Here is an 11,543-nt window from a genome sequence, read left to right as displayed (position 1 = left end):
ATATCCCTTTTATATAGTCACTAGTTTCTCTTACCAATTGAGCAGGTTTTTATAAAAGGCAAAAGAAATATCTGTTTAATGTAAAATGTGAGTCTATATTGTATTTAATTTACCATTCAACCACTCCTTAAGCGAACACCCATATTTCTATGAAAGCTGTTCAGCTCATTTCATCACATTTGATTGGATTTATTATACTTTTCTCCTTGCAGTAATAATGCTGTGACATATTTTAGGACAGCACTTTCACCCAAAATTTATCAGTAAGGAATGAAGAAACCACAAGCTTCATCATACCTGATGATCAGGACCACCGAACAAATCACAATTATCTACATCTTTTGTTCCTTTAGTAGGTTTTGCTGAAAGCTATTGAAGTGCAGCTGATATGGATGAAACTCACAAATCATTCTGCCAAAGCCAGAAACTGCAGAGCTAAGTCTCAAATCTGTCGAGCAATCTGGTAAACAGTTTCTCCAGATGGAAGAAAGGTGGAAAAATGCATGACTAATTATCAAACGACACCTAAAAGTACAGATTCAGCACCTTAAACTACATTTAAGCCGTTCAACCACCTTATCTTCACACCAGTTAACATCACGTGAATATTTCTGGACTGTGGGAGAAAACAGAGGAGGATTGTGCAGCTGCTGCCCAGCACGAGCCAGTTTCCTGAAACTATGCAAATGTATTAACAAATGTTTATTATATAATATATACTAGTGTATTATGCAAGTGATCCACTCAACAATATGCAGAACGTTCCCCAGTACACTGTTTATTATGGGAAAATGTTTAAACAATAATTACAAAAAACAAAACAGACAAACAGTTTAAAAATCCAGTTTTCTTTTCATTCAAAACTGCAAAAATGTATATAAACAAAATCCTCTTAGATGCATTGGCCGTGTACACAAGTTTATATTTAACACATTTTATTTTTACGATGTGATATTATTTTATCAAAGCACAACTCTTCAGACCTGCCCTTCACTACACTTCGGAGTCTGCAAATTCCCTCCAAAGGTTCAGGAATCAGGCTGAAAGTCTACAATATGGAAAGAGATACAGAAATAGTAGTGTGTGTGAAGGGATGCAATGTGTTGTGTACGTCTGCTGTGGACCCACATCCTCACACTCAGGCGGCAGGACACACGCACGATTCACTCTCACTGTCCCTGATCCTGACGCTCTTTCAGAGCTAGTATTGCTTTCCGGTAAAGATCTGTCAGGAGACAGGTTGAACTTGTAATATTAAAACTGCGATTTCATGCTGTCAGAGTCCAAAGTGTGGTTACTGTGTTTTATTGTTGGGTGGAAGAAGTGGATGAGGCTCACCAAAGGTTGCAGAAAGGTCCACGGGCTGCGAATAAGCTGCTGGCATCTCCTCTGTGTTGATCTTGTTTTTTCTTTTCACTTTCACAACTCTCTTCTTCTTCTTCTTTTCTCCTTTAACTAGACAGAAGACAAAAAAGTAGATTTGAGATTCTTAAACAGCTAACCACTAAAACTGAGTGTAATCCAATCACTGCTTTTGGGAACCTTTCAGTGGTTTCTCGTCGTTCTCTGGTGATTCTGGCACATCCAGCGTCTCTTCTTTCACCTTTGTTTTGCGTTTAAGTTTGTCCTTTTTTGGAGGGATCAGAGCACTGCTGGCTTTGTCTCTGTGACCAGAGTTATCTTGCTCTCCTTCATTGGCGTCACCGTCCTCTTCCTCTTCGTTCGGCGGTCCCTCATCTTTTTCACCTTCCTTCACCTTAACTGTCTTCTTCTTCTTCTTTGTCTTTAGCTTCTTTTTCAGCGAAGTGTCCTGGAAATAGATTTAATTTAAAGCAAAGTGCAGTTTATACACCTGCCACATCACCAAAATGAAAATTCAAAAGAAGAGAATGGGAGAATTTGTTCTCCAAAGCTGAGGTGGGCATTTTTCTGTAATTCTGAAAATGCAGACTATTAAACGAATCGTGCATCCCGACCTTTAGACTTATCATCAATAGAATTGGCAGATTAATCATTAATCGTAGCCCTATTGAAATGAATTTAAAACAGAACATTTAATGCAACAGCTAAAATCATAGTAGAGCAAACACATGAAGACAGACAGCATCTACATGTGCGGTTTAATACAGCCCAATACAACAGATATGCCACAGAAACAAATTTAGGATTTAAGGATTTAGGAGTTTTTGCTTATACAAGTTTTAGTGTGTTTCTTTGAGAATCACCATCATTATTTGCGATGGTACCATCATTATTCTATGAAGAATTTATGGCCTAGCTGCTGATCGCATTACATTTTATAAGGTTTTATAAAGAATGCAAGATATTTTTCTGACCTTTTGCAGCATATTCCGAATGGGTTGCAGCTTTCCTTCGCTCTTGGGTTTTTTCTCCTTGTCTTTGGGCCGATGAACCTTGCGCAGATCTGACTTGCTGGATCTTATTCTGAGGTAATAACAAATTCATGTTAAAACATTAATGCCTTTATCTGCAATATTTGAGCTCTGAAGGCCTTTCTTACCGTTCGACCTTGGTTTTTCTTTGCACTTTCTCTGCTTTTCCATTCCTCTCCCTCTCTCTTGGCTCCAGAGGCCTTTTGCTGTCCTGAGCTACACGAGCACACAGCTCTGGATAATCCAGACAAACAGCTCGCAGCAACCAGCGAAGACCTCGCAGAGTCTTTCTGTCTGACCAGCGCCGCAGGTCCATTAAGGCTGAACAAGGCTCCTGAGTGGAAACAGAAAGAAAGCTCAGTTTCTTTGCACATCTGAGGTGTCCCCCTTTAATGCAGCGCTGTCTATATTTTATTAAATAAGATTTAAGTCTGATTAGATCATTTTGAAATATTACTTACAATATGGCACAGAGAGCGGCTCTGGTTGACCAACTTCTCTAAAGACAATATCTCAATCAATTCACTACCCAGCAAAGCATTCATTTTATCCTGTTTGTTGGCCAATCTGAAAGCAAAAGAGAAGTGTCACAATTAATATTTTGTTCTGTATTTTTACATGTGAGCCACCAGGGGGCATTGTTTGCACATGATTTGAGATCTGATGTAAAATTCAGACATATAAAACAGAGTGTAATTACACTAGTAGAGGTTTTCCTGCTACCCTCGGCTGCTTCAACAGGTCCGAAAGAACCTCCCTGACTTCCTTTATCCTCTGCCTGTCACCAGAGTCCACAACAAAGATGATGCCATGAGCCTCTCCATAGAGCTCCCTCCAGGTGCCACGGGACTCTGCTGATCCTCCAACATCCAAGAGTGTGACCAGGTAATTCTCTACCCTCAGCTCATGTCTAATGCAGCCATGTGTGGATCCTGATTCGACAACATTGGCGACTGAAGGGGGGAAACAGGTGGTTACTTGTTGTATTTCTGAAATAAACACTTGAGGTTGAACCCTTGGTAAAGTCACATGCATACCTCTGAGCATGCCTCTGATGGAGGATGTTTTTCCCGCTTTGTCAAGACCAACCACAAGAATGGTCACTTTCCTGCAGACGAATGCATATTGATATTAGCTTAAGGTGACTTCTGTGGATTTTAGGAACAATCAATGAGCTGATGCTACAAGAATGTCTAAAAATAATCTCCTCGAGTGATTGAGAGAGGAAGTGTTTTATTTTTAGTAAGTTCAGCAGGAAGATTGCGAAAGTGTAATATCTGTACCTGATTGGCTCCTGTATTTTGGAGACCCAGTTGCAGCAGTTGCTCATCAGGTTGAACATGTTTACTTGAGGTGAGCAAGGTGTGCACAGTGGCCACCATCTTTTCTGGAACTGGTACCTGCAGACAGATGGTAAATCTCAGTGTGACTCACACACACATACGCAGATAAGGCTGGAAGGTTGAGTCACTTGGGAATGAGGCCAGATCCATCGCAAAGATGCTTTGTGTCTGTCTCCTGTGGACTTAGGAGACGTTTACAGATGGTCACTCGCGACAGTGCATTCACTGCCCAGGGTTATCCAGGGCGCGGCTTCCGGGCCAGTAGAAGCCCTCATTGGAATTTTATATGGCCCTTCATGAGAAGGAAAGAATGCACTACTTTAAACAGTTCATGTCTATGCATGATAGTTGCAAAAAGCAAGACTGCAGGCACATTTGTCTTTAACATAAACTCTTCTGTCCACTGAATCAGATAAAATTTCCTAAATTTGATGTGAAGACATATACCAGCCCCCTCATTAACAGGTAAACAACCGTAAACCAAGTCATAATTGAAAACATGAAACACCATGCTCTCTACTCCAACTAAAATGTCCATTATGATGCAACTTATCCATGTCGTCCTCTCATTTAGCCTCCTGGGCATCACAGTTCTGAGAATCCCACCACTAACACCAGTTAGTCCACCATAATAGCTAATCTAATTTTGAAAGCTTTTTTTTTCTTTTCCTTCTGGAACCGATGATCTATCAGAACTACATCAAGGATTTCTCAACAGCCACACTCTTCACAAATACTTTCTTAATTGCTAACATATCTAACATATGGGCTCAAGCCTCTCCAAGTACCCCTGAGATAGGCCATTACAAGCAAGTATTGCATGATGTTTCTCAGTAACTTCTCTTGATATTGTCTTTATCCCACTGAATGTGTGTTTGCCTCATAGAAGCTCTCTAACATGTCATTGGATGCATGAGCAGTCATCCAGTCATCCTGAAACTTCCCAATAAACACACAGCAGGTGCATCTGAGGTAGGGCATGTGCTAAAAACTCACACACACAAGCAGATCTTCCTTTGTCAAGTGCATCTGTTCAGGTCCTGTAATCTGCTAAAGCCAGTTTAGAATGGCCTGCTTTTACAGTGTTGTTAACAAGCTGCCCCATGTTTGTACTGGCTGTAGAAGAGGCCGCCCCTGTTTCTGCTATGGTGTAAGGAGGACTGGTTTTCATATCTCATTGTTTTAGACATTTAAACCAGATTAGTTAGTCATGAGTAGTTTTGAAACACAAGAGAATCACCTATCCAGGGTACTAAATGTGCATGTTGCATGTATTAATTTCAATGACTTCAGTACATTTCAAGCATCACACCCATGTAGCGCACAAAACATAACATTAAATTGTTTATAAAATACAAAACATCAGTTAAGTTTTATCATTTTAAGAGGCATAAATAAAGAAGAAACTGGACTACTAACAATGGAAAATAAGAAACAGTTTTATCTAATTTGATAAAAATCCCAAATAATCAGAACAAAAGATTTAAAAAAACAACTTTTTATGAAAACTTTTAATCTACCATAAAAGAACGGTTAATCAATTTGGATCCCCCACTAAAACAAAGCAGCAGTTATGACTGATATTTTTTCTACATGGGAAAAACTGCCCTGAAAAAAATCTTTTTTCATACAAACACCAACAGTGTCACATGCCTGGTAAAATGCAGTGACTCTATAACTCACAGAAAAGCATTTTAAATTCAGCAGGAGCTATTAGCTGACACCACTACATATAAAAGTTGCAAATTTGAAAGATTTAGCCTTCTGCTCAATGAATACTCACAGAAGTATGTCTATGTCCATGCATTTGTTTGGGTGCTCGTCTTCACTGACATCTTGTACCCATCGGCTACAGAACTAATCAGGCTCACACTAAGCCTTTGGTCACCCCATGTGGGAGGTGCAATCTGGAAAATGTTGTATTGGCTTTTCAACCAATCCCAGAGCTCTCTGAACCAACTTCTAATCCCATTGGATGGCGTGGTCCTTCTGGAACTCGACCAAATGAAGGCGCTTATATCCATCCCCGGAAAACTAAATTTGTCGAGTGGTGTGATCTGTGGCGTGCTGTGATCTCCTTTTCTTAGTCAAGACAGAAAGTGGTAGCAGAGATGGATTTAGGCTGCACAATCTCAGTCTCTCAGTGAGATAATGACACTATGAGGGCCGTTTAGTGTCACACTGAATTTACAATTAAAAGAGAAAGATTACAGCCACCTAATATTGTGTTGTGCCTCCTTGTGGCTTGAGAGCAGATCAGACCCATCAGTGCTTGGACAGAGGATGCCTGGGGGTGTCCTAGTGGGATAGGCAGCTATTGGGGGTGCAAGTGCACTAGGAGAGGGTGCTTTATAGGCAGCAATGTTTTTATTGCTGGGGTCTTGTAAAAATAACATCCTTGGGAACCCCAGGACTGAAGGTTTATCAGGAAAACATAAAATGCCATTTGGATGTTTTCTCCTTTTTTGGCTCTCCTTTGATATCTTTTAGCTTTTCTGACAAGAACTTACATGAAAAAATTCTCTTTAATGTGAAAGTAAAAACAGATTTATACAATTAAATAAAAATATATCATGTAAAATAAGTTACTGCATAAATATTTCCCCTCTTTTAAAGTGACCGATCTAATTCAAAAGCGGTCCAGCCAGATGGTTGCAGCAACTGCACAATTTGTGAAATGGATATCACCTAAGTGCAGTGAATGTGTCTCAAGTGATTTTAGTACAAAGGCACCCATGTCTGGAAGGTCCAGTCACTGGTTAATCAATATTTCTGGCTACAGTTACACCATGAACATAAAAGAACACCTAAAGCAACTCAAAGAAAAAGTTATTGAAAAGTATAATTCAGGGAATGGGTACAAAAATAATCCAAGTCACTGAACATTCCCTGGAGCTCAGGTAATGGAAATGTAAAGCGGCACATGTGTAAGTCAGCCTAGAGCAGGTCATCCTCCTTAAAACTGAGTGACTGTGTAAGAAGAAGAGTGGTGAGGGAGGCCACCAAGACAGGACACCTATGACCAGTCAGAAGTGCCTAGAAAATTATTTGCTAGTGCTTAAAAAAAAAGGTAGAAAAATCTCTTCGTTGCAAAGAAAGACCCAAATCTCGCATTCATCCAAGGGCATGTGGGAGACTCCGCTGTTGACTGGAAGAAGGTTGTTTAGCCTTCAGACTAGATGCTATGTTTTGGTGCACATCAAACCATGCACACCATCTCCACTGTGAAACAGGGCGGTGGCAGCAGCAGGCATTCAAAGGCTTGTAAAAGTAGAGGGAAATCCTGGAGGACCGTCTGATTGAGTCTCCGAGGGAACTAAGAATTATTAGCTTTTATTCAGCAAAAGCTACACAGCTATGCAGAAATGGTTTAAAAACAACAAGATGAATGTTTTCAATCAAATCAAAAAGAGCTGTTCACACCTGATCCCCGTGCACCCCCAGAAAGCTTGAGCAGTCTCCCAAAGAAAAATAGAGCAAAACTGGCGTTCACACGTGTGAGGTAAATGCTTCTATTGTGGAAAAATATGGCTATACTGGAAAGGGGTGAATATTTCTGCAGCCAGTTACTTTACATGATAAATGTTATTTTAAGTGAAATTAATGTAGAAGTCTTTCTGTTTACTTTGACATTAAAGAGGGATTTTTTCTACTTTTTAAAGCCAAATTATAGTGACCATGATTCTATTTATAAAAGGAATACATGGGGAAATATTCCAGGGAATTAAAGGGGAACTGTAGATGAGGCTGGATAATAAAAAAAAAATGCAACAATTATTAGCGGATGTATGCTCCTTTATGCATATCTGTGTGCATAATATTGTGCATATGATTTTGTTTTTCATCTTCTTTCTTTTATTTTTAGGGTGACTTTTTACCATGTCGGCTGGGATATTATTGTGACTTTTGAGATCTTTTTGTCTTAATTTATTCCATTTCTCAAAGAGCACAACAACAACAAACAGATAAAGATAAAAAATGTATTGAGTGTGAATAATTAGGAGGAAATAAATAACGTGTTATTTTATTTATGTTTTTTTTTTCTTTTTAAAAAAAAGCAAAGTCAAGTTTGTTTACATATTTATTTATGTAACAGCCATTCATTCTAACATTAGGAAAGCATCATCTGAATATATTACATAATGGTATTAATACCCTAATTAAGCCGCCCGATACAGTTTGTGTGTAACATCATCCGCTAGATGGCGTCATAGACACCGGATCTATTATTGTTGCCTGTGACTGCTGTGCACCATACAATCTAAATCCAGAGTTTTTCCTGGCTCAGCATTGGCTCAGAATCCACACAAGCACAATCACTCCGAGTATATTAAAGGCTGTGTTGTCTTGTTTTAATCAAATCGATATATTTTCTCGTTGTTTCTGACCATTTGTAAACAAAAGTGTGAATGAGTAAATGACAACCAAATTTTGTTCTTTGTCTTTAGTAGATAAAACTCTTTGGCGGAATTAGTTATGAAAAATTCCTCAGTGCAGGTAAAACCCTTCAATACTATAAATTAATCTCAAAACAAGTCACCTTAAAGATTCCCCCAAAGCGCGATGCTCAGCGAAAAACCCACACATAGTTAAGGGTGAGTGAAAGAGGTGGGGTTTCTGCAGCCATGATTTAATTTGTGAGCAAATAAATATGTAATGGCTTCTTTCAGAGACTGGGATCAGTGGCTTCTGTGAGAGCTTTATCTCATTATGTCATTAAACCGACTTCCAATCAGCCACTGTCTCCCTCTGCTGAGTAAACTCATCCAAAGCTCTGACCACAGCCCTGCGTCAGCTGACACACACATACACACACGCACACACAGTGATAAACAGCAGCAGTTCAGCACCACACCCCTATCTCCTCCTGTTGTCCACACTGCTATCATGTTTCAAAGACCCCCAACTTCCAATATTGCTACTGCTTCTCAGCTTACATTAGGCTGCTTTTCACGTTCTGGTTTGAAAAACCGTCGAGTGAACTGTTAGATATTTTGGAAAGTAATCAGTGTATTAATGAATGTATGCTTGGGATTGCATTGCTCTTTCTTATGTACACATTTGGACAGACCCAGGGTGACTGTTAAAAAACTGTAAACAGACAACCAGCGCACCCTTTTCCTGACCTGACTGACCAGTAACACGGTAATGTAATGTTAGGTCCCTTTCGCAATGCCAGGCATGATTAGTTACAGGGCAGCTGATTAGACGAGAAGAGGTCACGTTTGGGTGAGCTGTGTTGAAAAACTGGAAAAACTTCCTCTGGTTTTTTGTTTGTTTTTTTTGTAGAGAAGAGGAAATTATGGCACAATGTTATATCCACAATGGTGTAAACTGAGCTTCTTTTCTTTTCTAGTTCAGCAAAATAAAAAAGGAGGGTGGGGGCTTATTTAAAAGCTTTTGGTCCACCAGCTTTTTAATCTAATTGATCAGAAAAGGTGAAAATCCCAGAAAAGGGCGCAGATACTAACTGAAATGAACCCCCACACTGAAACCTAAATGTGTGGTTGAGTGGAGGTGTCAGGCAGTTCACTCCAGCTTGTGGCTTTCTCATGCTCCTTGAACAGTGATAACCCTTGTTTGCGTGAATAGATGAGCAAACAACCAAATGGTTCCCACTTGTACTGCAGAGCACATTGACTAATGAGTGCCCTTCTAACTAACAGTTACATAGGGGGGAAATATCTCTGTGAGACTGAGTGCAGTTTTAGGAGTTCCCTGCAGCTGTTTGTGTGCCTGCTCCACTCTCAGGCCTGAAGGTTACTACAATAGAACCAAGCCCGGCCTGCATGTGGCAACTAAAAATGGAAGTGAAAATGATCTCTGTGCTCTCGCCCTCACAGTGTTTTTCCATTTGTATACTCTATGCAATAAAAGTGTAGTGCTGTTTCTCACTGTTTTACCTCTGTGTGTGAGAGAGGAGAGGTTAGTCTGAGAATAAAACACAACGATTGTTAGGGTTTGTATAACATTTTCTAACAGATTATTAGTACCCACTGAAGATGAACACTGTAGTAGCTCTAGTGCCAGTGGGAGTTTTCCTATGCAGCCAGCCACATGTTTGCCCACTGAAATTAAACCTTAAACACTTTTTAAAACTTCTATCTCCTTTGTTTTGCTATATTTTAAACAAAGGCTGACTATCATTAAAAGTTTCTTATCTCTGATATCTACTAATTAGGTACATACTCGTTTGATTAATCGTGAACCATACTGTATTTCATTGACAGAGTAAACTGCACTTTAACAATTACAAATAATGTTTATAATATTCCCATATTGTGTGTGTGTAGCCTATATTTTTTAACAGTGTTGGGAAGGTTACTTTTAAAATGTATTCCACTACAGATTACAGAATACATGCCCCAAAATGTATTTTGTAACGTATTCCGTTACGTTACTCAATGACAGTAACGTATTCTGAATACTTTGGATTACTTAATATATTATCATGCTTTTTACAACTACATGAATGTACTATTGCTGTGTGATTTATTACTATTACTGAAGGTCTGCGGCTCCGAACCGTAGTAAAGGACTTATGGCTAATACTCGGTTCGAGTTGGGCTCGTAGCTGAAAACTAGCTTTACTTTGTTGTCTGGGTCACTTTTCTAGCCAGAGACAGAGAGAGGTGAAAGGCTGCTCCAACGGAACTTATTGTTTCGGAGGAAAACGCGAACACGGTGTACAGTCGAGTCTTAATCGCTTACTTACAACTGGGCTCGTCAGGCTCTCTTCTTGGTTGCAGTGGTTATTATTATATTTACATGCTTCCAGCTCCCGTTTCTGCTCGATGACAGCTCCTACTTTTCCACTCTCCTTTTTCTCCCTCCTCGCTCACAGACACATAACGTGTCGCAGTCCATTCTCCCTGCAGCACGGACTACACTACCCATGATGCTACATTCTTTAGAGCTATGCTTGTAGCATTCTGCCTGTTAGCTTAGCACAACAACAACAACAACAACAACAACAAAAAGGCGCTCTCTCACCCAGGAAACACACAGTCGCAGAGAGAGCGTCACCCTGTAACCACGGCAACCGTAACGCTGCCGCCCCGCCTGGAACAACGGCACATAACTGTCAAACAAAACCCAAACAGTCCTGACCCGCAACAATATGAAGCAGGAAAATACCACCGTGTAATCCATTTATTTCAACAAAGTAACTGTATTCTAACTACCACCTTTTTAAACGGTAACTGTATCGGAATACAGTTACTCATATTTTGTATTTTAAATACGTAACGGCGGTACATGTATTCCGTTACTCCCCAACACTGTTTTTTAATATGAGTATATGTCACCACTTCTCATTTCCTTTCCTTCCACCTTGTGTACTCATTTGTGCACACACTCAGCATGTTGAATAGTCTTCCTTGTACCCGTGTATTGCCCATATTTGGGGGAGTTTACCTATAACCCGATCTTACCTTCAATGAGCTCGTCTTATTTATTTTGAAAGCTGCCACCCATCATTTCCGGTGCCTCTCTGAGTTTCGGCCTGACTTGACGCAGCTGTTGCATGAAACACTGAAAACATGACCCGACAACAGCCACACGCCAACACGGAGGCACTCAAAAAACCTCCAGCCTGGAGCCAAGTCCTCTCTGTTTAACCAGGAACAAGTACGAGCGATCGGGACGCTTCAGATCACCGCCGAGTTTAGACGATCGTCGGGCGGTTGGAGTTATTGTGAGGGTGTATGACTGGGCTGAACTTTGCCAATCCTGCACACTGACGCTGCACAAACGGACAGTGAGGTGATTTCCATTTGGCCAAACGCGGAGACACCGAAACGCAATA

General features: G+C 40.2%; 1 protein-coding gene across 2 annotated transcripts; it reads right to left on the bottom strand.

Annotated features, from left to right (window-relative positions):
- Positions 1-758: 758 nt before the first annotated feature.
- arl13a (ADP-ribosylation factor-like 13A) lies at positions 759-11,272 on the bottom strand. 2 transcript variants are annotated; one of them, XM_014334094.2, is made up of 10 exons: positions 11,170-11,272; positions 3,677-3,793; positions 3,431-3,501; positions 3,094-3,346; positions 2,855-2,960; positions 2,522-2,727; positions 2,337-2,445; positions 1,543-1,810; positions 1,339-1,455; positions 759-1,225 (listed from the first exon to the last, which is right to left on the bottom strand). In XM_014334094.2, the coding sequence occupies exons 2-10, from the start codon at positions 3,733-3,735 to the stop codon at positions 1,170-1,172; spliced, it is 1,245 nt and encodes a 414-aa protein (XP_014189580.1). In that variant the 5' UTR covers positions 3,736-3,793; positions 11,170-11,272; the 3' UTR covers positions 759-1,169. The 2 variants fall into 2 exon arrangements, with proteins under 2 accessions (XP_014189580.1, XP_005913246.1); XM_005913184.3 differs by lacking the exon at positions 11,170-11,272 and adding an exon at positions 5,520-10,040.
- Positions 11,273-11,543: the final 271 nt, after the last annotated feature.

This window comes from Haplochromis burtoni, unplaced genomic scaffold (assembly GCF_018398535.1).
Source record: "Haplochromis burtoni strain Fernald_Lab_line unplaced genomic scaffold, NCSU_Asbu1 Contig_4, whole genome shotgun sequence".
Classification (NCBI taxonomy): Eukaryota; Metazoa; Chordata; class Actinopteri; order Cichliformes; family Cichlidae; genus Haplochromis; species Haplochromis burtoni.
The sequence above is the reverse complement of the archived record's forward strand: the minus strand, read 5'-3'. Positions and strand labels throughout refer to the sequence as shown.

What these genes read in the sequence shown, in the direction of transcription:
- arl13a (XM_005913184.3), bottom strand. Translation starts at nt 5,539, where the DNA reads ATGGACATAGACATACTTCT. An exon ending in AAAATACAGGAGCCAATCAG is followed by an intron (nt 3,502 to 3,676) that starts GTACAGATATTA and finishes ATTCGTCTGCAG; the next exon opens with GAAAGTGACCATTCTTGTGG. An exon ending in GCCGCTCTCTGTGCCATATT is followed by an intron (nt 2,728 to 2,854) that starts GTAAGTAATATT and finishes GTTTCCACTCAG; the next exon opens with GAGCCTTGTTCAGCCTTAAT.